The 25,505-nt window shown below is 49.8% G+C and overlaps 1 protein-coding gene across 2 annotated transcripts in view; it reads right to left on the reverse strand.

Annotated features, from left to right (window-relative positions):
* Positions 1-25,505, reverse strand: part of LOC144105589 (acetylcholinesterase-like) — a 125,712-nt gene that overhangs the window by 73,649 nt on the left and 26,558 nt on the right. For both annotated transcript variants that reach the window (XM_077638708.1, XM_077638709.1), the window contains 2 exons: positions 24,567-24,913; positions 11,438-11,731 (listed from right to left, as the gene is read on the reverse strand). In XM_077638708.1, the coding sequence (XP_077494834.1) occupies positions 11,438-11,731; positions 24,567-24,913 (641 nt within the window). The remainder of the gene's footprint in view (positions 1-11,437; positions 11,732-24,566; positions 24,914-25,505) is intronic.

The following is a 25,505-nucleotide window of genomic DNA, read 5'->3' on the forward strand; positions in this document are numbered from 1 at the left end:
TTGCACAATGCCCTTTTTGTCTTGCGATGTTTGTGGGTTTGTGCCAAGTGAAATAAATAAATAAAATACTTCAAATAAAAAATTGGCTTTGGTGTAGCTCTGGTTAACACTAGTTGAATTGCGAAAGATTCGTTTCCTCGGCACGTCGTCTACGCAGCGTCTCATTCCGACTTTGTCGAGAACTCAAACCGTTCTCTTCCGCAGTTGAAGAGTCAGTCCTAGACGTGGCACGACTTCTTCTAGCTGCATCTTCGTTACGACGCTTCTCGAGTCGTGCGGCGCGTTCTCCTGCCGTCTCTTGACGCGTTATAGTGAACTAGAATATTAGGTAGTGGGCTCACAGGCACGGCTCGGAGTGACCCCGCCGGTTTCGAAAGGGCGCGGCGGCACGTGGCGGCGCTGCAGGCGTCTTCACTGGTAATAACGAGTGGCGCATTCGGCAGGTGTCGTAGCAGGCGTGGTAGCCACGCCGACGAATAAAATTACTACCGCGACATTCACGTTGGTGTCGCCAAAATGGCTAAGCGGACCTTGAATGGAACTTTATTTCTGGCCTGTGCACCTGTTTACTCATTCTTCAAAGGTTCACAAGGGACATGAGGGAATACTGCTGAAGATTATTATGCACCGCACACGGGTTGTACAGCTTTTTTCTATTAATACTTAACGTCAACAGTAGTAGCATGTGGTGTAGCGGCATTTCATTCATGCCAGGGACAAACGCTGAATTAAGAGTGACAGCGCAACAATTATTTTCATTCGCAAGGAGCCGAGATGCACAGAAAACAGGGGGGTAGGAAAATGATAGGTACAAGGAATTCGGCACGTTGACACATATCCGCAAGCCATTTAGGCACGACAGTAACAGTGATTTCTTATTTATTTGGGCAGCCATGCAGCCACTGCTGTTTGAAACATATAGGGCAGATTTGTCACCTATTTCAATATATGCTCGCTCATTTCCTCATTTGGCCTCTTTTTCCTCCAACTTGTTCTAGCACTTCAGAGCAGCGTTAGCAACGGTTCAGTTTAAGGTGCTTCGCCTGTTCGAGTTTTTCTGCCTTTTTTTAATTACCTCCTTTCACATAGAACTGCAGTCTAGTTACTAAATGAAACCTTATGACTTCTCCAGGGAGGTTTTCTGCGTGAATGGGGCAACCAACTTCTTGCTGCAGTCTACTTCTAACCACTTCCAACACATCAAGAATACTTTCGGAATGCAATTCTTTCCAGCTAAACCATTCTGTGAAGTAGTTTTCAAGTTTCAACACAAAGCCATAAAGCTGCACCGATGGGTTCAGGGCAGTCCTCCGTGGTCGCGGTATTTTGTCATCCTCGCAAGGAAAATATTTTCATCAGGAGACTGCATTGTAAGCAAGGTTATGCACACTTGGTAATTTGTCTTCATACACACTCACGTGCAACATACCCTGCTAGGTAGAAAAAAGTCTACAGTCACTTTTTGCAACGTACTCATCGTGGTCATGCGCTGGCATACAAGCTGAATTCCTTTTTTGATGGAAGGCCTTGACACTGCATTTGAAGGCTGCTTATCTGGGCATGCTCCATCACATCTGTTTTCTAAGTCTAGCACTGTCTTAGAAAGATAACTTTGCGATACTAAATTTATTACTAATTTTATGTTATTTTTCGATAAATATTTCCCGCTTAGGCCAAGTAGTGGCCTGCCGTATTCTGAAATAAGTTAATAAAATGAGCCCATAAAATGAAAGGATTAAAAATTGGGTCAGTGCATGGTGCTCGTTCCATCCTGAAGACTGCCTTATGATTCCGAACTGATTCTCAAGAGGATCTTGTCTAAGTTTTGAAGTCATCAAATATCTGTACTTCAGCTTTTCTGCCAGGTATGCAAACAGTTCAAGTGTGCTGAAAATATTCAAATGAACAACAGCGGCTGTTGAGGCGCTCTGAAAACCACGACAACTTTTTACAAGCCTCTCCCAATTGTCAGGGAGTGTTAAAATTGTCTTCATACGTGAACGTCACCATACGTGAGCAAAAACGTGAAGTGACCCCGAGAAGCGCGCAAAACTGCACAAGGGAACAACGAGACCCACCGCTGTGGCTCAGTGGTTAGGGCACTCGGCTACTGATCCGGAGTACCCGGGTTCGAACCCGACCGCGGCGACCACGTTTCGATGGAGGCGAAACGCAAAAGGCGCCCGTGCGCTGTACGATGTCACTGCACGTTAAAGATCCCCAGGTGGTCGAAATTTTTTCCGGAGCCCTCCACTACGGCACCTTTTTCTTCATTTATTCTTTCAGTCTCTCCTTTAACCCTCCCTTTTCGACGCGGTTCAGGTGCCCGCAGAATTGTGAGACGGATACTGCGCCATTTCCTTTCCCCAAAAAACCAACTTAATTGAATTTACAACAATGAGCCCGCAAGTTCACACGCGGCGCAACGACAGCGACGGCAAATCCTACCGTGAAGTCTACTGCGGCGTCATCTCGTGTCGACGACGCGAAGCAGAAGCCTGCCGACATTTGCGGGGTAACCCCTCCCCATTGAGCCACCGTGGAGTGAGCGCACTATCCAATATTCTAGTTCACGGTAAGCGCGTTGTCTCTTCCTCGCTTCGTTCTTTCGTTGTTTCCTCTCTTTTGCGCTCTCCATCGCGACTAGAATCCACTGAGGCGAAGCGCATATATAGACCAATGCCATCTGAAGAACATGCCGGAAGCGTCAGCGGTTTTTCTTCCCGCCGTAGAGCGCGCGTCTGCCGTATGGCGGCGCTGTCAGATGACCCTCTTCTCAGATGACCCTTTGTGGGACATATTGGGCACATTGGATGTGGAAAATGGAGTAATTATTCTTTTAAAAGATATATATAGAGGTAATAGAGTGCTCATAAAATGGGAAAAAAATGTATCAGGGCATGTAGAGATACAGCGGGGGCTTAGACAAGGATGTCCTCTGTCCCCTTTGTTGTTCATGTTGTACCTGCGAGGTTTGGAGGCCAAGCTAGAGGGGAGCGGACTAGGTTTCAACCTATCTTTTTTCAAGCAAGGGGAATTGATTAAACAGACATTACCGGGACTAATATATGCGGACGATATAGTGATAATGGCTGACAACAAGGAAGACCTGCAGAAGTTGTTAGACATATGCAGTACAGAGGGAGATAGATTAGGCTTCAAGTATAGTAAGGAAAAATCTGCAGTCATGACATTTAATGAAGAGGGCGGCGAGCATAGAATACAGGAGTTCGTGCTAAATGTAGTGAATGAGTACAAGCATCTTGGGGTGTGGATAAATAACAGTGTTGAGTATCTGACAGAGCATGAAAAATATGTAATGAATAAAGCTAGTAGGAATGCAGCTGTCATGAAAAATAGGGCACTGCGGAATTACAATAGGTATGAGGTGGTAAGAGGGATCTGGAAAGGGGTGATGGTCCCTAGCCTGACCTTCGGGAATGCGGTCCTGTGTATGAGGCCAGATGTTCAAGCAAGGCTGGAAATTAGGCAACGGGGAGTAGGGAGGTTAGCTTTGGGAGCACATGGCAATACACCAAATCAGGGGGTACAGGGTGATATGGGATGGGCGTCTTTCGAGAGCAGAGAGGCTAGCAGTAAGATAGCATTTGAGGAATGATTGAGAAGGATGGAGGAAAAGCGGTGGGCTAGGAAAGTTTTCAGATACCTGTATATAAAGAATGTTGACACGAAATGGAGAAAGCGAACTAGAAAATTGACAAGCAAATATTTGGACAGCAGTAAGGGAGCAAATCAGCAATTATCGGTTAAGAAAAAGGTTAAAGGAACAGAGAGAGCTTTGTGGAAAACAGGGATGCTGACGAAATCGGCACTAGAAACATACCGGACCTTTAAACAGGAAATTGTGAAAGAAAATATCTATGATAATTGTAGGGGAACTTCTTTGTTGTTTGAGGCCAGGACTGGAGTTTTGCGGACTAAGACGTATAGAGTCAGGTACCAGGAGATAGACACTTTGTGCATTGCGTGCGGAGAGGAGGAGGAAACAGCTGAACACTTGATACTTTTCTGTAAAGGGCTTCACCCTACAGTGGAAGGCAGCGGGGCTGACTTACCCAAGGCATTGGGGTTTAGGGATAGTGAAGGGAAAGTGGATTTTAAGAGGTTAGAAGTAACCAAGCGAAGGTTATCTGATTGGTGGCTAAAAGCAAGACAGGAGTAAAATTTCACAAGACATGGCTAGGTGGCTTGAGCCACCGCCCGATGTAAAGGGTTCAGCCGTATCCATCCATCCATCCATCCATCCATCCATCCATCCTAAGGTATTTAAATACCTGTACAGGTATATAAATACCTTAAGGTATTTAAATACCTGTACAGAAAGAGCGTTGACACACAGTGGCGGAAATGAACTAGAAAGCTGGCCAGTAAGTTTTCCAGAGACGAGGAAGGAGAAAGAAAGAGCATTAAACGACAGGTTAACAACGTCGAAGGTAAAAATTGGATAGATTCAATGGAAAAGAAGCATAGAGTAGAACTATACCGATGCTGGAAAAGGCAGATCAGGAAGGAAACCGTTTATGATAACTCAAGAGGCAGTGCCCTCCTCTTTGAAACTAGGTCAGGGTGTCTTAGAACGCGCAGCTACAAAAATAAATTTAACAAAGATGACACATGTGCTGTGTGTGGTAAATCTCTAGAAACAATAGAACACCTCATACTAAAATCTGGTGGTACCGATCCGGATGTCGATGCAGGCACAGTAACTCTTCCTGAGGCCTTAGGGTTTGGAGATAACAATAGTCATGTAAATAAATCTGCGGTGGAAATTAGCAAAAAGCGATTGGAGGACTGGTGGCACATAAGCAGAGAGGTTACATAAGCTTTAAAGTGTAGGAAAACGTATTTTAAAGGGAGTGGCGAATTTTATTAACAACTTACAGCAGAGTTAAACAAAAATAAAAGAAAAAACTGAGCATAGTGGCAACTATACCCCTGCCCGTTTCAAAGGGGACGCTCCTACCTTCCATCCATCCATCCATCCTAGCAGACGACACGCAGGCAGCACAGAATTTTCTTGTGACTGCCGTTGCAGCAAAAAGTATGCCTTCTGATGCGCTGTCTCTTATAATGCTTGTGTGGTGTGTTTAGTGTTACCATTTGACAAGTGAGGCGTCGATGACTGCAGTTTCTGGAGCGAGTAGCGAGCGAAAATGCGTTGCTGTCGCGTTCCGTTTTGCATGTCCAGTCAGCGAAACAAGAAGCCCGGCGTTTCGTTCCATGAAATTCCTGCCAACATAGAACTCAGGGAAAGATGGCTGAAGGTAATTCGAAGAAAAAACTGGCAGCCAAACACAACATGAAATTATTGTGTAGTTTGTAGCTTGCATTTCCGGCTAAGGAAATGCTACTGTAGGTAGTTTGGCTGCCTACCAAGACAGGAGTGTACTCCTTTAGCCGACTTCAGCGCACCTAAGAGTGTTACAGGGCCTCAAGAAGTCCGTTGATATCATGATCAAAGACCGAACGCATCTTCAAAGGCCACTGGACACATGCTTGCTCTAAAATGTGAATAAAATCGCGGGTTTGCCTGTTTTGACCTATGAGAACAAGTATAGCGGCATATATATGCAAGAAGTTCATCAAACCGTTGCTAACAAATTATGCACTTGAAATAACAGACAAGAACGCAGTTGCGAAGATGTACAACAAGAAACTTCTTTCCCGAAAATTCTTGAAACTGCAGTAAGAAACGAATTCCTCCGCCTTCATCGCACCGACGCATGCCATTTTTCCTTGTAGGTGCGCACACGTCTGTGCCTTCAAGCGCAGTTTTTTAATTTTTAAACAGTCACACGTCGCTCGCCATTTCTGATACTCCCCTAGTTCCAGTTGTCATTTTATCAACGCACGTGCTTGTCATTTGGAGAAATCCGGTCAGTCAGGCCTGCTGTGTTACTCCCAAAGTCACTGTGTGCGTGTGCATCACATATGAACCTAGTGAGCTGTGTTTCTTGCGGAAAGAATAGAGACGAGGAGCATGGGTTTGTTTAAAGTTTCTCAACATTATTCAAGGAGGTACCATTCGGCGAAAGCTCGTCGGAGAAATGAACAGAAACAGCTCAGGCTGGGCCTTCCAAGATCTGCTTCACCCGACTGAAACAACTCTCGCAATGATCCGCAGCAAGATTGTAACAGACGCGCGCTTCGCAAAGTTCTAAGAACATTAGATATGAGGTTTTTGAAGGTATTGGTGAGCGCTATCAAAATACGGAAAAGGACGAACACACAGAACATCTTTCCGTATTTTGATAGCGCTCACCGATACCTTCAAGAATGCATTTTAAACTAGCCCCATTTGTAGCTCTTTTGACTTTAGATATGAGGGATGTGTCCCCCGCGGGCCAGCGACTCCATCAGGCAAGTTGCCGCCACGTCTCCGGCTTCCATCCATTGCATATGCAGTCCTCCTTTGCCACGTGTCACCTGGCTACAGTTGAGAGCTCAGGTAATTCCGGACTTCCTCCTGTTTTTATTCTATCTCATGGATTATTTTCCTTTTTACTTGTCCGAATTAGTTTTCTTGCCATTGGCAACGGTACAATATATACAACCATGCATCATGCAGTGTAAATACTTATTTTGCGGCATTTCTAGCCACTTCAAGCACTTGCTGCAATATGAATGTTTCGAACGTGTTCCTCTTGTTGTAAACCGCCTAAAAGTTACTGGTTATGCAGCAGACAAAAGGTCCTGACGGCATGATAGATCGGGATGCACACGCTTTTAGATTTCGAAACCGAAACTGATGATCTTAGACTTTTTAAGCATTTTCTGCACTCTGAGACATCCAAAAACACGTTTTTTGTCGTTAAAGAACTAAAAGTTGTTGCTCAAAGCCCGAAAAAAGGATGAACCAGAATGATCGGGCGCCGCGCATCACAGTCTCCAAGCCATTGAAACCGAAATAGAGGGTCATCTTCTTAGCGCCGCCTAGCGGCCAGTCTGCCAAGGGCGAGGTGATCTCGGGGCCCATTGAAATCGAGGATATGCTTCCGGCATGTTCATCAGGAGGCATTCCCCCCGCGAGGCGACACCTCCTCTCCCTATACCCCAGCGGAGCACATCTGGTGGAGAGAGCGACATCGACAGTGGCGCCATCTGTTGGAGCGCGGCTGCGGTGTTGCTAGGAAACGGCGGCTCAAGGTCGTTCGCGGGCCAAGCATACGGCTGAAGTGCGACCACGCGACGAGCCGAGCTGGCTGCCTGGCGTAGTGTTGCTTTCGCAACAATATCCGCGAGTAGGAGTTGAACACGCGGTGGTGTGAACAGATCAGCTTTGTTGGCCGCTGCACGATAGTACAACGCTATTGCCGCAGCCGAACACGCCCCGTGTTAAACTGCAACACACTATCCCGCAGTGCAATGCACATCGTCTTCTTCATCAACTGATACTATTATCAAAATAATATCTTTGCTTTCAGCTATGTGGCGGCATAGTGACAGAGAGAGGTGTACTGCATGCGTTGGCGTGGAGAACGCCGTGGCAGAAACACGGCACTAGAGCAATACGCATTGGCGTTGACAGCGTTGCTGCAGAAACGCGGCACTGGAGCTCAGGCCGCGGGTGTACATTGGCACTGACGATGAAAAAGTTGAAGACGCGTATAACTGGCTCCCTGGGTCATTGAACATGTCAATCGCGCTTTCAAGTAGGTGGCAGTGGTGTCGACCTGCAAAAAAACTGTGCTTTCGCGCAATATTTTGTGCTTAGCAATCTTAAAGCACAAACTATTTTTTGCCCCTTAATGATACATAAGTCTTCCCAGTGAAATCCTGAGTACAGCAAGTTCTCACGCCGTATACATTTTTTGTTGCACAAATATATCACTTTCTTACTGTGCCTGTACATGCGTTCTCAGAACGTCTGTAATACAGCCCCTTTGGAGTACCTTAGGGTGAACTGTGGAGCAATAATCAATAAATAAATAACAACTGACCATCTTACGCGGGATGTTCAGGCGGTTGCAGTTCCTGTTGCAGTTGCACGAACGTAAGCAAGAGAAATAACTTGTGGCGCTTAGGTGCAGCAGGAGAAAAAAATGTGCAGGAATAACCGAAATTGAAGTTTTTATTCTTTATATTAATCTGTTGAAAAATAATTCATGGAACTCTATAATCATTCCCAGCAGAACCACATGTTACGGCCTCAAGCATGCACGTACCCATGCAGTGCTCCATTTGCGCCATTTCTGGACACCTGGGGCCGTATTCACAAGCTGTCCATTTTCCGTTGTCCACTCTGCCCTCTCTCAGTGGTCACTCAAGGGTCAACGGTAAGATTCAGTCGCCAACCACCCAATGGCCGTGTTGCTTGCCCAGACACTTGATAGCCGAAGGAATATCTGAGTGACCACTGAGAGCGGACCGAACGGACGCGAAGTGCACAACGGAAAATTGGACGTCCTTTAGAGTATGGTCCCTGGTAATGTAGCGTCGTGGGCGCAGCATTAAGTGCAAGTTCTACCTTCATGTTTACAGGGCGACACCTCCAGACAACCATTGCTGCTGCTGCGGACAAAATTGCGGGCGCAGTTAGCCGTCATGCGACGAGTGCCAGCCTGTCTTCCGCCTTTTTTATGGGTGCCTTTAAACAAAAAAAAAGCATGACGCTTTTATTTTGACTCCCTTAAAAGCGGTGATTGTCGAGAAATTTGATAGTTTGAACCGAAAATGAACGTTTAAAACAAAACTTCGCAAGGGTTTGCACGGTACATTCACTGTTTGCGGCTGCCAAGTCTGAAGCACACTGTGACCACTGCTTGCCCTTTTCCACCCAAAACCGCCGCTACTAACGCGTGTTCCAGGGAAACCCGCCACTACTTTTTTAAAAATAGGGTTTTGAGGTAATACCTGTATTGGCGGGTGTAAAAAAAAAACAGGCAAATCATGCTAACTAGTCAAGTAATTGTCAAAATTAGAATAGTTAACTTTTACTTATTACCGATAGGTGCGTAATTGGTTGCCAGTCGACAGTAATTGCCATATCAGTTTCTAAAATTTCGAAAACGCGATTACCGTCGCCGGCGTGGCAGAATATATTTTGGCCGTTTCTCGCGCCGTTCGAAAACCACGCGCCTGCAGTGAACGCAAAGCGACATCAAATAGCAAGTCTCCGTGGCGAAGTACCGCGTGATAATTCCTGTCGGGCCGCGCTGGAGCAGCGAAGTGGCAAGGCGCGGTGAGTGGTAAGCAGCGCAGAGCGGGCGGCATAGAGCCAGTACACATCTACGGCGAACGGGGCAGCTGTTGTCACGTGGCACATCGCCACCGATTGTCAAGATTTGATGGACGTCGCTTTGCGCTCCCCACAGGCACGCGGTTTTCTAAAGCTGCGAGAAATGGCAAAAATTTGTTGAGCCACAGCGGTAGGCAAGTGAAATCGCCAACGGGCTATAAACCGCAGCAGACGCAGGACTGAGGGCGGTAACGAAAAAGGGCGGTCAGTGCACACTGATCTTCGGGGTTCAAGGAATACAGAAAAGCGCCTACGTCTGGGGACACGTAACTTAGAAGGGTAGATGTGTTACGTGTCCCCAGAAGTAGGCGCTTTTTCGTGTGCCTTGACCCCCGGAGATCAGTGTGCACTGTACCGCCCTGTGTCGTCGCCACCCTCTGTCCTGTGTCTGCTGCGCTGTACAGCCCCTTGATTTCTACCAACTGGTCCACACATCTACTCTCCTAAGTGAAATCGTGTTTCTGAAATTCTAGAAACTTATATGGCTATTACTACCGACCAGCTGCAAATCTCTTAATTCCAATCAGCAGCCTATCGGTAGTGAGAAAGTTAACTATTAGAATTTACTCAATCACTTAACTGGTTAACATGATTCTGTTGCTTTTGACAACCGCAAACAAAGCTATTACTGTGCCGTAGCTTCTCTTTAACTAAAATTTTTTTAATCAGTGGTGGGCTTCCGTGAAACACGTGCCATATCGATGCAGCGACAAGCCTGAAGATACTGCAGGCTAAGCTCACTGTAGCCTTGTGTTGAACTTGAGGACTGCAACCCTTTTGCACATAAAACACTTGGGTTACGGGGGCTCTGCAAGAGCGGCCTACACTGAGCCACTCGGTGTACGACTGCCTGAAACTGTCGCGCTAGTTGCTCGTCACTTGTGGGCTGTGAATAGACCTCCCCCTTGCGTAAACAACGTGCCGTCAAAGGGGCGTCGCCTGATGAACAAAACTGTCACTGTAGCTCCAGAATTGCTTCTGCATGCGCCGAGCACCTGGTGATCCACGCTGCCACAAGTCGCCCCACCAGACCAAAATCCCGTGCGCTAATGACGTGGGCGAGAGTGGTTATTAGGCAATGCGAATGCACCGATCAGGGTGCTGGTACAGCGTCAGCACTGTTGCTGTCCCAATACTATTGCTGTCCCAATACTGTTGCTGTCCCATACGGGACAGCAACAGTGCTGGTGTTGCCACCTGTTTGTTGTGCTTTGCCTCCGATAGTCGAATACAAGTCAAGGAAAAAGCGACTTTTCCCCGTCAAAAGACGCCCTCCAGCCAATGGCGTCGTCCGATTCTCAAGAACCTGTTAGAGTGAGCATCGATATAATCTGAGCAGAACTTGTCGGGCCAGTTGTCGTCCATTATTGATGCAAACAGAAAACTGCGCAATCGAGACATGGACTGCGTTTGTGTGCGTCTTTGCCTCTTCGCCTTCCGTGCCTTGTTAGCGCAGTTCTTTGTTTGCAGCGTTACAATGCTGGCAGAGGTGTGACAATAGATATTTTGTAGTGATAGCTACTTAACGCTAGCATGTCGAGCCTTCAGCGTGGCGGCGCTGCCACGTGGTTACGTGGTTGGTCACGTGGTGTAGAGCAGCTGCCGGCGGCGCTGAGGGGGGAGTGGAGAGGGGGAGGGGGAGCGAGTGAATCAACGTCCAGGCACGAAGATGAAGAAGGAACGCCCAGCCAGACGGAGTGGCGAAAGACTGACTGCAATTCGACTGAGCGAGTTCCACTCTGCCAACTGTAGCTATCGCGTCACTCCAGGTTTAACTAGAGCTAAACCTAAGCCATTTTTACCATACCGGAGGCGTAAACCGGTTTACCGAACGCCTTCGTCTCACGCGTCGCAGTGACCTGCGTGCGGCCAGGCAGGGCCACTGCGCGTCTGCGTAGGAGGCCTCTGGTAAACCTGTATACTTCTCCGGTAGTACGCCTCCGGTATGGTAAAAACGTTTAACGCCGGCAGGGGACTATGCCCGACGATGCAGAGATGGTGCCATGCCCTTCAATCTGCCGCTCCCTGCATTGTCGCGCTAGCAGGTTCATTAGAATCGGCCGTCGCCATATGGCTGAAAGGGGTCCTTTGACGCGGAAAAGGCGCTTTTTCTTGACTTGTGTCCGACTATCAGAGGAGCGTCGCTTGCGGCACGAGTCACGAGAAGGCGGCACTCACCGGTTTCGCAGGCATCCGACCACTTCGTCGGGGCGGGACTCGAGCGAGCCCCCGTGGGCTGGCCGGCAGCCGACGATGGCGGCCAGGGCGTCCCCTTTCACGACGCTGCTGTGCACGGCCTCGGACATGTCCAGCGCGTTCATGGCGCCGCTCATGGCCACGGCGCGCCGGAACAGGCCCCGGCTCATGGGCGACAGCACGTGCGCATGCACGGCCATGGCGCCCGCGCTCTCCCCGAACAGTGTGATGCGCGAAGGGTCGCCGCCGAACTGCCTGATGTTTCTCTTGATCCACCTGTGCGAAAAAGGCTGTGTTAGCAAACTGTAACTGCTAATAGTATTATCGTTACGAACGCGGCCATTCCATATGATGGCAAGGTTATGCGGAAGGGAGACAGACAGAAACATTTGGGGCGCTAAACAGCCACCTTAGAAGTGGAATGCGATAGCATCATATTTCACATCAGTCGCAGCTTCTGTAGCAGCTTTTCTGTGTGCTCGCGCCAGTTTCTTTGCAATTGGCGGCCCATCAACCGCCATACTCGGACTGCTAGCTGCATGTAGCGGGTATCCCCTATGCAGTGGCGGTGCCCACATTTGCATATATCGCACTTTTTTCTCATCTTTGATTTCAATGTTCTATCTAGGTTGTCTGCAACTAGGTTCCCCAAAACCCGGTGGGCAAATTGAGGCAGCATCTCGAGGCCACGTGACCTCTACCGACGAATCATTTGTCATCTCCCGCGGTGGGCAGGTTGCCTTCAATACGGTGTCCACGTTGCCACTTCTCACGGCGGGCAGGTTGTTTGGTTTGGCTTACGGGGTTTAACGTCCCAATGCGACTCAGGCTTTGAGGGACGCCGTAGTAGCGAGCTCCGGATAATTTGTACCATATGGGGTTATTTAGCATTCACTTGCATCGCACAGTACACGGGCCTCTACCATTTCGCCTCCGTCGAAATGCGATCGCCGTGACCGGGGCCGAACCCGTGTCTTTCGGGTCAGCAGCCAAGCGCCATAGCCACTGAGCCATCACGGCGGCTGTGGTGGGCAGCTTGTGATGACGTCCCAAGGTCGCGCGACATCTCTCGACCAATCAGCGAAATTCGTGACACCGGACTTCGGTGGAGTTTTACTGCGATGACAATTCTAATTCTATCGCGTTAAAGGGGCTGTGAAAGGGGGTCTCAACAAAGATGCGATGTGCCTAGGATGTTAAGGCACTCCGCTTCACAATAACCTCCAGCAAGAATTTTTCAGATGTGTCTTGTGGGAGCTGAGTCATCTGTAATCCAAATTTGAATTTACGAAGATAATAAGATTAATATTATTATTAATATTATCTTCGCGCCTTTTACTCTCGTCACTTTTTGCGCGCTGAAATGCCGGCGCTACTCCGCCGGCCGCTCGCACTCGCCCCCTCCGCCGGTTGCAAACGCGCGCGAACCAATGCTAGCAGTGAGCTGCTGACGTAGCGAGTGCTACGTGACGTAACAAGCGTGAATGCTGACGTAATAAGCGCGGATTCGGGGAAAGCTCAGCACCGCAGATCGCCGGTAGGCGCCGAAACGGGAGTTTTTAACTTCTATTGTAAATTACTGGCTCAGTTTTGAGGTCTTGTAACCGGCAGGAACGCTCGTTGGTCTGTATTCTACATAATGCGTGCTTTTTGTAGACAACCTCAAGAGCCCTTTCATGGACCTTTTAATGAAGAAAAGTCCGATATAAAGAAAAGGCGCCCAACCGGCTGTCCTGCACATGCGGAGGGAGATAAAGGAACTGTAAGAAGAAAAAAAACCTTTCGTTGTTTCTGTTCCTGAAACAAATAACAAGAAACAAATTAACGCATGCACATTGTGTAGAGGCGGCCGCCACTAAATGCTTTTTGACAGCAGGAAAACTTCCGAATAGCTTGTCAAATGCCTAATGCTTTTTTTTTATATTCCCTCCTAATCAAGGAACTAGACACTCTGATTAGGAGGGCATATAAAAAAGCACAATACATTTGACGAGATATTCAGAAGTGTTCCTGCTGTCAAAAGGCATTTAGTGGCGGCCGCCTCTACAAATGTGCATGCGTTAATTTGTTTTTGTTATTTGTTTCATGAATAGAAACAAGGAAACTTTTTTCTTCTCACAGTCCCTTTATCCCCCTCCCCATGTGCAGGGCAGTCGGTTGGGCGCCTCTGCTTTATGTCGGCCTTTCCTTTATTAACGCGATAGAGTTAGAAGTGTAGACATATCTACGCCCGGGCGACTGTGGAATCACCCGTATACCTGGGTTGAAGGACCCGCTTATCACGTACACGAAAATCACGGCTGAATACAGGGATGACCGACTAGACCTCCCACCTCAAGGTCGATCTCTCACACCTAAGGAGTGCAGAGACTGGAGATTTCCCCCCTATCTATACGGGGAGGGAGGGAGGGAGGGAGGGAGGGAGGGAGGGAGGGAGGGAGGGAGGGAGGGAGGGGAATCTTCAAAGTTCTGCACCAAACGCGGGAAAACAGCTAATCAGAGTCATCTCCTCAGCAAATGGCCCGATTCTCCCGGGCAAATATTGATGTAATCACAGAGAAAGAAACCTCCAGAGCCAGGATCCGGAGCAGCAAGCTCGAGCAATCCGTCTAGCACGGGACGCTTTGTGAAAGACGTTCCCCTGCGGGGCTCTCTCTCCCGTGGAGGACCCCTGGGGTCTGACTGAGGGAGCGGAGGAGCCTCTACATCGACGGCAATAAAGTTATCTCGAACTTGATCTCGTCAAATGAGAATGGCTATTTTGGAAGCTGCGCTCTATGCAAGGCTTTCAAGCCCTGGACTGAGGACGCTCAGGAGATGTCCTGCGTTTCGACGACCTACTGTATACTACTACTTGCCTAATAGTGGTCAGCAACAATTTCGCAATATGGGTTCTTGCGCGTGCTAACGAATTTTATTTGTTCACAGCTTGGGCATTATTTTCGAGTTGTCTGTTGTACAGTGTCTGCCGCTGAGGCGCCCTTACCCCCCAGAACATGGATCGTGCACGCAATGCTGTTTGCTGGAGGCGATGTTGGAAACACAAAAGAAGCGCACTTTAAAAAGTGTTAGTTACAGCAATTTATCTTAGTGCGCCAGCCTCGTAACTGAAGCCTAGCGTTAGTTGCAAGCATTTCGTTTTCAAAGTCTATGTTCCCGATAGTAGTTTGCGTGTGTGCGCGTGTGGGTGCGTGCGTGAGTGTGTGAAAATTATTTATTCCCTTTCAACATACTGCTAACCCGTAGAGGTGTCCTTATGGAGTGGGTGAACAGACATTGACACTTATTTACAATACTATTGCTGGCTACTCTTTAGAGCTAGAACAAAACAAAAAAACAGTACCTTAAGTGGAACATATGCGGAGACGGAAACATCATCAAGACTATGTAGAACAAACGACTGCCTTCTCGGCAAGCTCAATAATTTTTTTCAACCGTTGTCTGCGCAGCCATACTCGGATGCAGTTTATTCGGTTCGCGCGCAGATTGCGGAAAACAGGAGAGCAAAGAGGAATTATCAGTGCAGGGAAATTTAAATCTACTTCGGTGCATCGGTCTAGTATGGCTAGTGCGTTTATAGTTGATAGTTTTTTTCTCTAAGAAACAAACGCTACTCGTGCTTACATACATTGAGGATAACACCTATCAATAAGGGTGCAGCAGCTACATGTCTCCAATTTTCTGTCTTTAAAAGCTTGTGGCAGTAAGGTGCTCAAACCTAGTTGTTGTAGCCTATTCCAAAGCGTCGAAATTGCGAAGAGCCAGCTCGAAAATAAAAAAAGCTGAGAACGGCCTTATCGCATGAAGGTCACGAATATATTGTGCTCAAGCAACCTGAAAACAAAAAAAAGCAAATTTTTATTTATCTCGGAATACTCCTCGAAGTCAAAGAACAAGCTGGAACAGGCCCAAGCAGGAGATAGCGAACGAAGCCATAATACTGGTTCATGTCGGAAAACTCTTCCTAGAACCTTATTTAGCGCCTTCGTTATTTTGGATACGAAAGTTTTTCTTTGCACTTAATGCCTCGCATAGATAAGGAAAATAAGTTATATAGTCGAAAACTTTCCTGGGCTGAGTCAAAGTCCCCAACCATCGCCTGGGTGCACGAAATAGACACGGACACTCTACCTCCCTCCTACCACGGTTTTAGGTGTTGACACTCCGCCCGACGGCCCCACTAAAATTTGTTCGGCGCTCCTAACGTATTTTTTGAATGCGGACCTATGGCGCCTTGAGAAGGGGGCCTGTCAAGCCTGTCAAGGTGCTTGTTTAAGAGCGGAGAAGCCCAGAAATGATTGCAACTGCTGTTGCTGCCGGGTCATTTTAAGCTACTTTATGTTTCACTTAATGGGACTGCGTGAATGGGTGGATGATGATGATGATGGCCTCAGGCTTAATGGGCGGAACCGCAGCGAATACGCGGCCTTCCCTTCCTTTGGGCTGGAGAGTACTTTAAAACTATAATGCAAGTAACTGCTAGCTCAATATTGTCTATAGACACCTAGGCATTTATGTCATGCTCGAATGACAGAAACGGCAAACAAAAATTTGTCTACCGCGTGTTGAATATTTAGCAGTCTGTTTTTTTTTAACTGTGCTGTACAAACACCTCGCATCTTTTGGCTCAAGCACCAAGCACAACATAGCTTATGATGGTCCCCGTTTTACAGTATAACTTTAGATTAGTAATTTTGATTAGTCGACTTCGACAGAACTTTCGTCTAAACCAGCTTGACACCGGTTGGACAAGTTGCGCCATCTTGTGAACCACGAGGTTCACCACCCGCCCCGAGCCCAGACATTGGTTGCTTTGCAGTATGTATTTTCGATATACACTCCTGTTAAAATCATCGTTTAATGTATTGCTTATCCTATTGCAAAACTTAAGGTTTCTACAAGCGCTGGCGTTGACAACGTAAACTTTCAAATATTATAATAAACTGACTCAGTCTACAGTCAAATAATTTGCCTCATCTTCCAGAAATCATTATAACTAGGCTTACTGTTACCATAGTGTCAAATTTCGAAGATCATCTGTGCGTTTAAAAACGAAGACAGAAGTTCACTAGAAACCTACCGCACCATTTCATTAAGAAGCATTTGCTGCAAGTTACTCAGGAACTTAACCGCTTTCCACAGTTACTGTCCCCTCCACACTTGTTTATTCTTTTCCTAAATAGCATGGCTTCCGGAAAGGGATATTTTGGGACACGTAACTGCTAGAATTCACGACTGACTTGGATTTCATCATGGACGCTAACCTACAATCTGATTGCATCTTTAGATTTTGCTAAAGCTTTCGACCGCTTTGCACATTCCCGTTTGTTCTCTAAGTTATCTGCTCTTTGCCTATACTTTTCACCACTCTCATGGTTTCGTAACTTTTTGCTTTCAACAGCAGTTCATGACAGTTACCAGTTTCACCTCCTTACTTTGGGACGTAGCATGATGTGCGCCGCAGGGTAATTTGCTTTGCAGTTTATTGTTTTTACGATATATTCCACCGAGATGTACAGTCTTCCAATATATCTCCTTGTCGACATTCTTTTGTTGACGTCTGCATCACTTACTGCTGACCAATTCGCTCTCCAAGGTGACCTAACGCTCATTTCCAAATGTGGTACTAAATGGCAGATGAGGCTTAACTCGATTAAATGTAAGTTTATCCATTTCAACTAAAAGCATGTCCATTCTATTTCTCACACCCCATAGTCATCACAGTAGTGGCTCGGACATGATAACACCAGTATGTGGAATTTATCTCTTGCATTATAGTTCAAGAGCCATGCATATTAACTCCATTGTTCCAACCAATTGGTTTAAGTAACTTGAAGTTCAATTATTATTTAACACGGACTTGCCACGTAAACCATGCAATTCCTCTAACTGAACTGTTGGATACCTCTGCCGTAACCTGCCCATGGCACCTTCTTCTGTAAAACTACTAGCTTACAAAACCCTTGTGGGACCTAAACTAGAAAATGCCAGAGCTATCTTTCATCCCCACCACTCTAACCTGTTCAAAACCGTGCCGCTCGTTTCATTCTTTCGAACTACTCGTACCCTCCAGCATCTCTGGCATGAAATCTCAGTTACAACTTCCTCCTCTCACTTCTCGACGCCGAATTTCACGCCTACGCCTCGATCACAAGTTTCTTCATGCATCACCCCGTGAAAGTCGGCTCATTAAACCAGTGCATCGAACACCTCGCACAGGACATCCTAACAGCGTCATTCCGCCACATGTCCACACAACTACGTTTCACGAGTCATTCTTCGTGCGCCGCGATCCCGACTGGAATGGCCTTTCCAACTATCTCGCGCTCATCGCACTGTTGGCGATTGAGGAGAGTAAAATTTCCGGAGTAACGCCTAAGTGCCGTGAGCCACAGCACGATTTAAAGGGTTCAGCCATATCCATCCATCCATCCATCCGCCCATCCATCCATGCATCCGCCCATCCGTCCACGCATCCGCCCACCCGTCCGTCTACCCGTCCGTCCGTCCATCCGTCCATCCATCCATCCGCCCACCCGCCCATCCATGCATCCGCCCACCCGTCCACCCATCCGCCCATCCGTCCATCCATCCGCCCATCAGTCCATGCATCCGCCCATCCGTCCACGCATCCGTCCGTCCGTCCGTCCGTCCGTCCGTCCGTCCGTCCATCCATCCATCCATCCATCCATCCATCCATCCATCCATCCATCCATCCATCCATCCAGGAAAGTTGGGCATGGCTGCTGCGGAAGCTCGATGCCATGGAGAAAGAATTCAGGTGAGGTGGTTGCGTCACACTTTTTGAAGCCGCTCCCAACTGATGCCTCCTCCCCCTACTTGGCCGTCGTCTCGGCGCGCTTGCGCATGCGCAGCAGAAAATGTAGATTCTGCAAAAGCTCGATGCTCATCTTCCCTTGTCTTTCTTTTTCTGCTTTTGGTATAAATCGGCTGAAATTGCAAGAAAGGCCAGTACGAAGCAACGTCAAACAGCCTATTTTTCTTGCGATTTTAAAATTTGAATGCTTTCTCAAGGGCAGGCGATAAATTAATCATTCTCTTTTTATCACAGACAAGATAAATCGCTTTTATTGGCACGGTCTGATCGAGCAACATATTTTTTTAACACGCACATCCTCTGGGAGAAAACCGTTTCATATTGTGCGTTTCGATCTTGGTTCTACTTCTTTGTGCATGCCCCGTATTCCCCCACACGTGCCACTATTAGAGCTCTCTGGTCTTGTGACACTGAAGAAGCGGTGTTTGTGCTGCTTCAGTGTCCTTCGGATAGCCCTTTCAGTGTCAGTTATGGACCAGCAGGAACTTTGGTTGCTCCCATCGCGGCTGCGGCCGACTCGGCCGTCCTCTCACTTGAGGGACTCTCCCCGCGCCCACCGACCGGAGCAGACGTGCGCGGATGGGCTCCCGCCCGACCCCGAAAGCTGCGAGTATCTCTCCCCACCATCGCCTGCTGTGAGCCGGCTGCCCCGACCGCCTTCCTACCGACCCGACTGGTTTCGGCGCAAAACCTGCTTGCCGGATCGACGGCGCCGTGGTATGAGGGCCTTCCGCTCGCCTCGCGCCCCTCGTTCTCGAGCTTCGTGTTGGTGATTTTCATCGAACTGATTTCCTGTGAGGCTACAGGACCACCAAATGGTCACTGGGTCGTCGTCGAGCGGTGCGACACCGCTATGCGGCACCTACCCGAATGCATACTCTCCAAACCCGTTGCACGACGACTCCGAGATGGATTCCCGTGACACTCCCCCGCAGAACCAGGATCTTCTGTCCTCTTCGTCCGTGGAGAATGCGAGCTCACCTCTTGGCGGTGGTCCAGGCTGGCAGCACGCACTCAACAAGCGACGGGCAAAGAAGCTCCGCAGACAGGCCAGGCAAGCCCAGAATCCATCCACTCCGGACTCTTCTGCCTCCGTGGGCGGAAACCCGCCGAACACGTCAGGACAGTCACCGAACGCAATCCGTCAACCGGGCACTCGCCGTCCCAAGCTTCAACCCGTTCCAAAAAATGATATAAAAGTCGTCATCCGACCGACACGCGGGCTAGCGCTCAAGACCTACCCGACCCGTGTCATTTCGGCAGCGCTCGTTCATTCCTGCCGAGACCCGACCAAGGTGAAAGGCAAATACATACTCCGACCTCATGTCGGGTTCAACATCCTCGTAATCAGCACCCCGCACGAAGAAACAGCGGCGGAGCTCTGTAATATCACCCACCTCACCCTGGACGAGAGCCCCCACCCCGTGCGAGCGTACGTCCCTTTTCCAGCTACCACACTCCGAGCGGTCATTCACGGACTCGATCCCCAGGAGACACGCGACACCCTCATGGCGGGGGTGCGCATCAGAGACAACCGTATCGAACTGTTAGACGCCAGAATCCTCGGCTCTTCAACGACAGCCCTTCTCACGCTCGAAGGACCCCAACTCCCCCGGTCCGTATACTACGACGGCTGCGAATACCCGTGCTTCACGTACAGGCCAGCCAGGCAATTCTGCCATATATGCATGCAACCCGGACATCGCCCTGACGTCTGCCCGACACCAAAAGTCAGAGTCTGCCGCCTATGCGGGGCCCAGGACCCGCCCATAACACACCAGTGCCAACCCAAGTGCGGGCTGTGCGCCGGCCAGCACGAGACGGGATCCCGGGAGTGCCCAAAACGTCTAAAACCAGCCAGAACACCACGACCCGCTACTAACAAAGGCGCCAAGAAGACGACTCACCAGTCCCGTAAAGACGCGGGACCCAGGATCTACAACAACAGATGGTTCTCATCGGACGACGAGGAGACTACAGGTCGTAGCCAGAGCAGCAGCCGCTCACGGAGCCGTTCCAACTCCAGACCCCGGACGAAGACACCAGTCCCGCCCCCAGCCCTTCCGGCCGCGGACGAAGGAAAACGAAATAAGAAGACGCCACCACAAGGCCAAAAGCAGGTGAGCTGGGCAGAGAAAGTGCAGGGACCTCCGGCTCCTTCAAACGACCCCCGTTTCGAACAGCTGCGGGCTACCATTGCGTCGCAAAGCGCCAAGATAACCGACCAAAACACGAAAATTAAGGCCCTAACGGCAAAATTAGAACAGGTCCTCAAACAGAACCAAACAAACAAAACACCTTCGCACCCACGTAAAGACGCAGAGCCACCCCTCGCAAAACCGACAGAATCCGTAACCGTCCAAATGATCCGCGACACTGAAGAACGGATAATGAACTCTCTGCAGGTCTCAATGTCCACACTTCTCCAAACACTAACAGAGAAAATAGAAACCATTCACCATACACTCGCGCGACATGAGACTATTCTCAATCAGCACACAACTGCCATCCAGGCACTTCAAACTCAATACCGTAAACGAGCCTCGTCGGACGAACATGGCCAGGGCCCCTCGCAGTTACGCAGTCGCACCAGCTCAGTCAGCAGCGATGCGGGTCGCACGTCATTCCGACACGTCCAAGATGACCACGCACCCTAAAAGCAGCCAAAATGCAGAACACAAAGAAATTTGGCAGTGGAATTGTAGAGGTTACAAGCGCAAAGCGGGTCTTCTCAAACAGTTCATTGCCACCACTCCAATCCGTCCAGACTTTATCTGCCTGCAGGAAGTGGGAGCCGATAAGGCCCCGACGCTGGCGGGATACTATACGATTAGTCAGCCCCTGATGCCATCGGTTGCCATCCTAGTGGCAAAAGATGTAACTGTGGTCGAGCACGCCCTGCCAGTGCCGGACGCCGAACACTTGACGGTCGAGATTGTGGCCAACAAGCGCGGCCGAGCAAGCACCTTTGTCATAAACGTCTACAAGCCCCCCAAGCCTAGGAAAGGGGACTTTACAGACCTACTATTGGCTGTCTCTCACAAAGCGCAGTGTAATCAGCTCGTGATCGTAGGAGATTTCAACGCACACCACAGAGAGTGGGGGTATTGCGATAACACGGCAAGAGGTCAGTCTATAGTGAAAGCGATACACACGCTAGGACTGGAACTCCTAACTAACCCTGCCTTTCCTACACGAGAGGGAAACAGCGTGAGTAGAGACTCCTGTCCTGACCTCACCCTGGTCAAGAACGTAAGCCACTCGAAGTGGACCAACCTAACCGAAACATTGGGGAGCGACCACTGCATCCTAAGCACCTCTATCACTTCATCCAAAATCCGGAGAAGCATTGGACCAGCCAGAATAACGGACTGGCCAAAATTTCGCAATTCGGAATTCCCTACGGGACATATAGAATCAATCCAGGATTGGAGCGCGGCCCTTCGCCAGGCTCACAGCACCGCCACCGAAGTCGTACAGCGCACAAACGAGACACCTGAGGTAGACAGGCACCTACTCAAATTATGGGATCAGCGTGCGAAACTCGTTCGTCGTTGGAAGACCCAAAAGTTGAACCGCCAACTTCGAACCCGCATAGTCGAGCTCACGGAAGAGGCACAAACGTACGCCACGCAACTCTCGCATCAGAACTGGCAACAGTTCTGCGAGTCTCTGCGAGGCACTTTGGGCACGTCTCGGACGTGGGCAATTCTCAGAAACCTGATAGACCCAACCAAGTCCAAGTCCGAAGGGACCCGTACACTCAAGCGGATTTCCCACCTGTTCCCGGGTGACGAAGCAGCTCTTCTCGCAGCGCTCCGTGACAGATACATAGGAAGTGCGACTACAACACCTAGCACGATTACCTACCAGGGCAGCCCAAATCGAGCTTTGGACGCCCCCATAACGACGGCAGAAGTATACGCTGCGGCGCGATCCTGCGTTCGTAATACGGCGGCAGGTGCGGACAAAATCACCAACGCCATAATACGCAACCTCGGCAAGGACCAAATTGAGGATCTAACTCAGTACATTAACAATGAGCTCTGGGAAAAGAATATCATCCCTCAAGAGTGGAAACACTCCGAAATCATCGTCATCCCAAAGCCGGGGAAGCCGCCCACACTTGAGGCGCTCCGCCCCATCTCGCTCACGTCGTGTCTGGGCAAGCTCTACGAGAGGGTGATCCAAACTCGTCTGCAAAACTATATCGAAGACAACGACCTCTTCCTTCCTTCCATGATCGGCTTCCGATCCGGGCTATCTACTCAAGACGCCTTCCTTCTACTCAAGGAGGAGGTACTGGCGCACGTTCCCAGCGGAGGGGAGCACCTTGTGATGGCCCTTGATCTCAAAGGTGCCTTCGACAACGTGTCTCACGATGCCATCCTCAGAGAACTGAACAACTTAAATTGTGGGGAACGCGTCTTTCACTACGTCCAAAATTTTCTATCGAACAGAACAGCTACGATCGGCATAGGAGGTACACGGTCGGACCCACAGGACATGCCGCACAAAGGCACGCCTCAGGGTTCGATCATCTCCCCTCTCCTTTTCAACATCGCGATGGTTGGCGTGGCCAGAAGCCTTCAAACAGTACCGAACATCGGATTTACACTGTACGCCGACGACATAACTATCTGGACTACCAAAGGCTCTCTGGCGACCAAAGAAGAAACTGCAGCAAAGCTGCTACCTGCGTCGAGGACACGGCATCCCAGTGCGGACTGCTCTGTGCGCCGGAAAAGTCAGAGATCATCCGCATAGAAGGACGTAACTACAAGTCTCCAGGAGACATTCAGGTCCTCCTACACGGCGTCCCCGTCCGGGAGACCCGACAGATACGCATCCTTGGCTTATGGCTCCAGAGTAATCGAAAAGCAACCCACGCTATCAAGCTGTTATCCACCACAACACAGCAAGTCGCCAAAATGATCAGAAGAGTGGCACGCAACCGGACAGGCATGCGCGAGGAGGACACGCTACGCCTCGTCCAAGCACTTGTGGTGAGCCGCGTTTCTTACGGCCTACCGTACCTGCAATTAACTAGACAAGAACTAACCAAAGTCAATGCCATGTTACGTACTGCCTACAAATATGCGCTGGGCATTCCTATCTACACTTCAAACGCCAAACTAGAGGCCCTCGGCCTCTCTAACTCATTCGAGGAGATCCAGGAGGCTGTTCTCCTCTCGCAACGTGCACGCCTCCTTCGCACGGACACCGGAAGGCAAACTCTGGAGCGGGTGGGCTACCCGGCAGACGTCCAGATAATACAGAGCACGACCAACCTCCCAACAACATATCGCTTGCGGGTGCACATCTCCCCGATTCCCAAAAACATGTCGAGCGGAGCCGGGTCGGGCAGACGCTCAGCCAGAATAGATTACTTGAAGCGGACAGCGGCACGCAGCCCCCACACGGTGTACGTCGACGCGGCAACACACAGCGAGGTCACGCGGGCGACGGCAGTTGCGGTTAACTCCTCCCACAACGAGGTTGTCAGCGCCTCCTTGAAGCACACGACGATCACGGAAGCAGAGGTGGCAGCAATCCTGCTGGCGATCCAGTACGGCGACGCCCGCAACCAGGGTGTACACGTTATGACCGACTCCCAAGCAGCCTGTCGGCTCCTACTTGCAGGCAGAATACCCAAAAAGCTGTTGGGCATAGTAACCAACTCTATGAGCGCCCTTTCCTCCCTAAGACATCAGATAACGTGGGTGCCTGGTCGCGCGGGATTAGAGGGCAACGAGGTCGCGGACGCACTAGCTCGAGGACATACCAACCGAGCGGGCTCCAACCCCGACTCAAGCTTTCTCCCCGAAGTTCCCGTCACCTACAACACACGACTCCACTTCCTAAGAACACAACGACAGCACTTCCCCCCTCCACATAAGAAGCTTAACGCTCAGGAAGCTCGGGACTGGAGGCAACTCCAGACCGATACTTTCCCCGATCTTTACAAATACAGCATCATTTTCCCCGAGCGCTACAGAGGCGAATGCCCGTGGTGCGAAGACCGGCCCGATGCATACCACATTACATGGGGATGTAAGGCCCCGAAACACCCGGACATCGCAACACATAGAACGAAGGAGCAATGGGAGACCTCTCTGCTCAGCTCGGAGCTTGATCAGCAGCGCACACTCGTTGCGCAGGCTAGAGCGGCGGCCAAGGCCAGTGGAGTCTTGAAATGAAGACACCACCCATTGTATATTTCTCCTAGTGTCTTTTATGTTCCTTGTGAATAAAGTTTTCTACTAATCTCACTTGAGTGCGAGGTGCTGGTCCAGGAAGCCCACGTTGCCGGGCGCCTCCGGGCTGTCGGCGTTGAGGAAGCCCAGCACGCCGAGTCGGTAGTTGATCGACGCCACCACGCAGCCCGTCCTGGCGGCGATTGCGGCGCCCGTGTAGTTCTCGTACGAGGCCGAGCCGTACGTGAAACCGCCGCCGTGTATCCAGACCAGGACGGGCGCCCGCTTCCGTCCCTCGGCCGTCCAGACGTTCAGGTGCAGGCAGTCCTCCCCGTACTCGATGTCGCCGCCCATCAGCCCGTTCCTCACCGTCTGCGGGCACCCCGTCCGGCGGTTGCTGGCGTCGAGCGTACCCTCCCACGCCTGCAGCAGAAACGAATCGACGAGTGTTTTAATGCAGAATTGCATTCCTGGTTTTCATGCCGCACTCTTCGCCCCAACGCAAGTGAATTTCTTCCCAACTGTTCGATGCCAGCGTCGCTTTTAAAGCAGGAATGCATTTAACGGCTATTTCCAACTGCCTTCGTCGCTATCTGAGTTAGTATGCGGAAAGAAAACACAAGGTACCAGTCGCCCACTGCAGGACGTATTGGCAGTGCCGCGAAGGAAGGAGCGAAAGGGGATGCCATCATGCGGAACAGTTATATGAATCAGTCGTGCGCCTGTCGTCGTGCACAACGCTTTCTCTGCGTCCTGCACTCTCCCGTACAAAACGCAAGGTTAAGCCTGTTTCACGTGCAACGAAAACTTTTGCGAATCCTGCCGCCGCGGCGCAAAAACCTGCTTTGAGTCGTCGCAGCTGCTCGAGCGACGATGTTCCAACAGTTTGGAATTATTTCAGTCCGGCGAGCCGCTTAACTGCCGCTCAGTTCGCTTAGTCGCTTGCATGTAAAACAGCCTTTGGTGCCAGCTGCGGCAGCTGTGTTTTGATGGAGGCGAAATTCACCCGTGTTCT

Source organism: Amblyomma americanum, chromosome 9, assembly GCF_052857255.1.
Source record: "Amblyomma americanum isolate KBUSLIRL-KWMA chromosome 9, ASM5285725v1, whole genome shotgun sequence".
In the NCBI taxonomy this organism is placed as follows: Eukaryota; Metazoa; Arthropoda; class Arachnida; order Ixodida; family Ixodidae; genus Amblyomma; species Amblyomma americanum.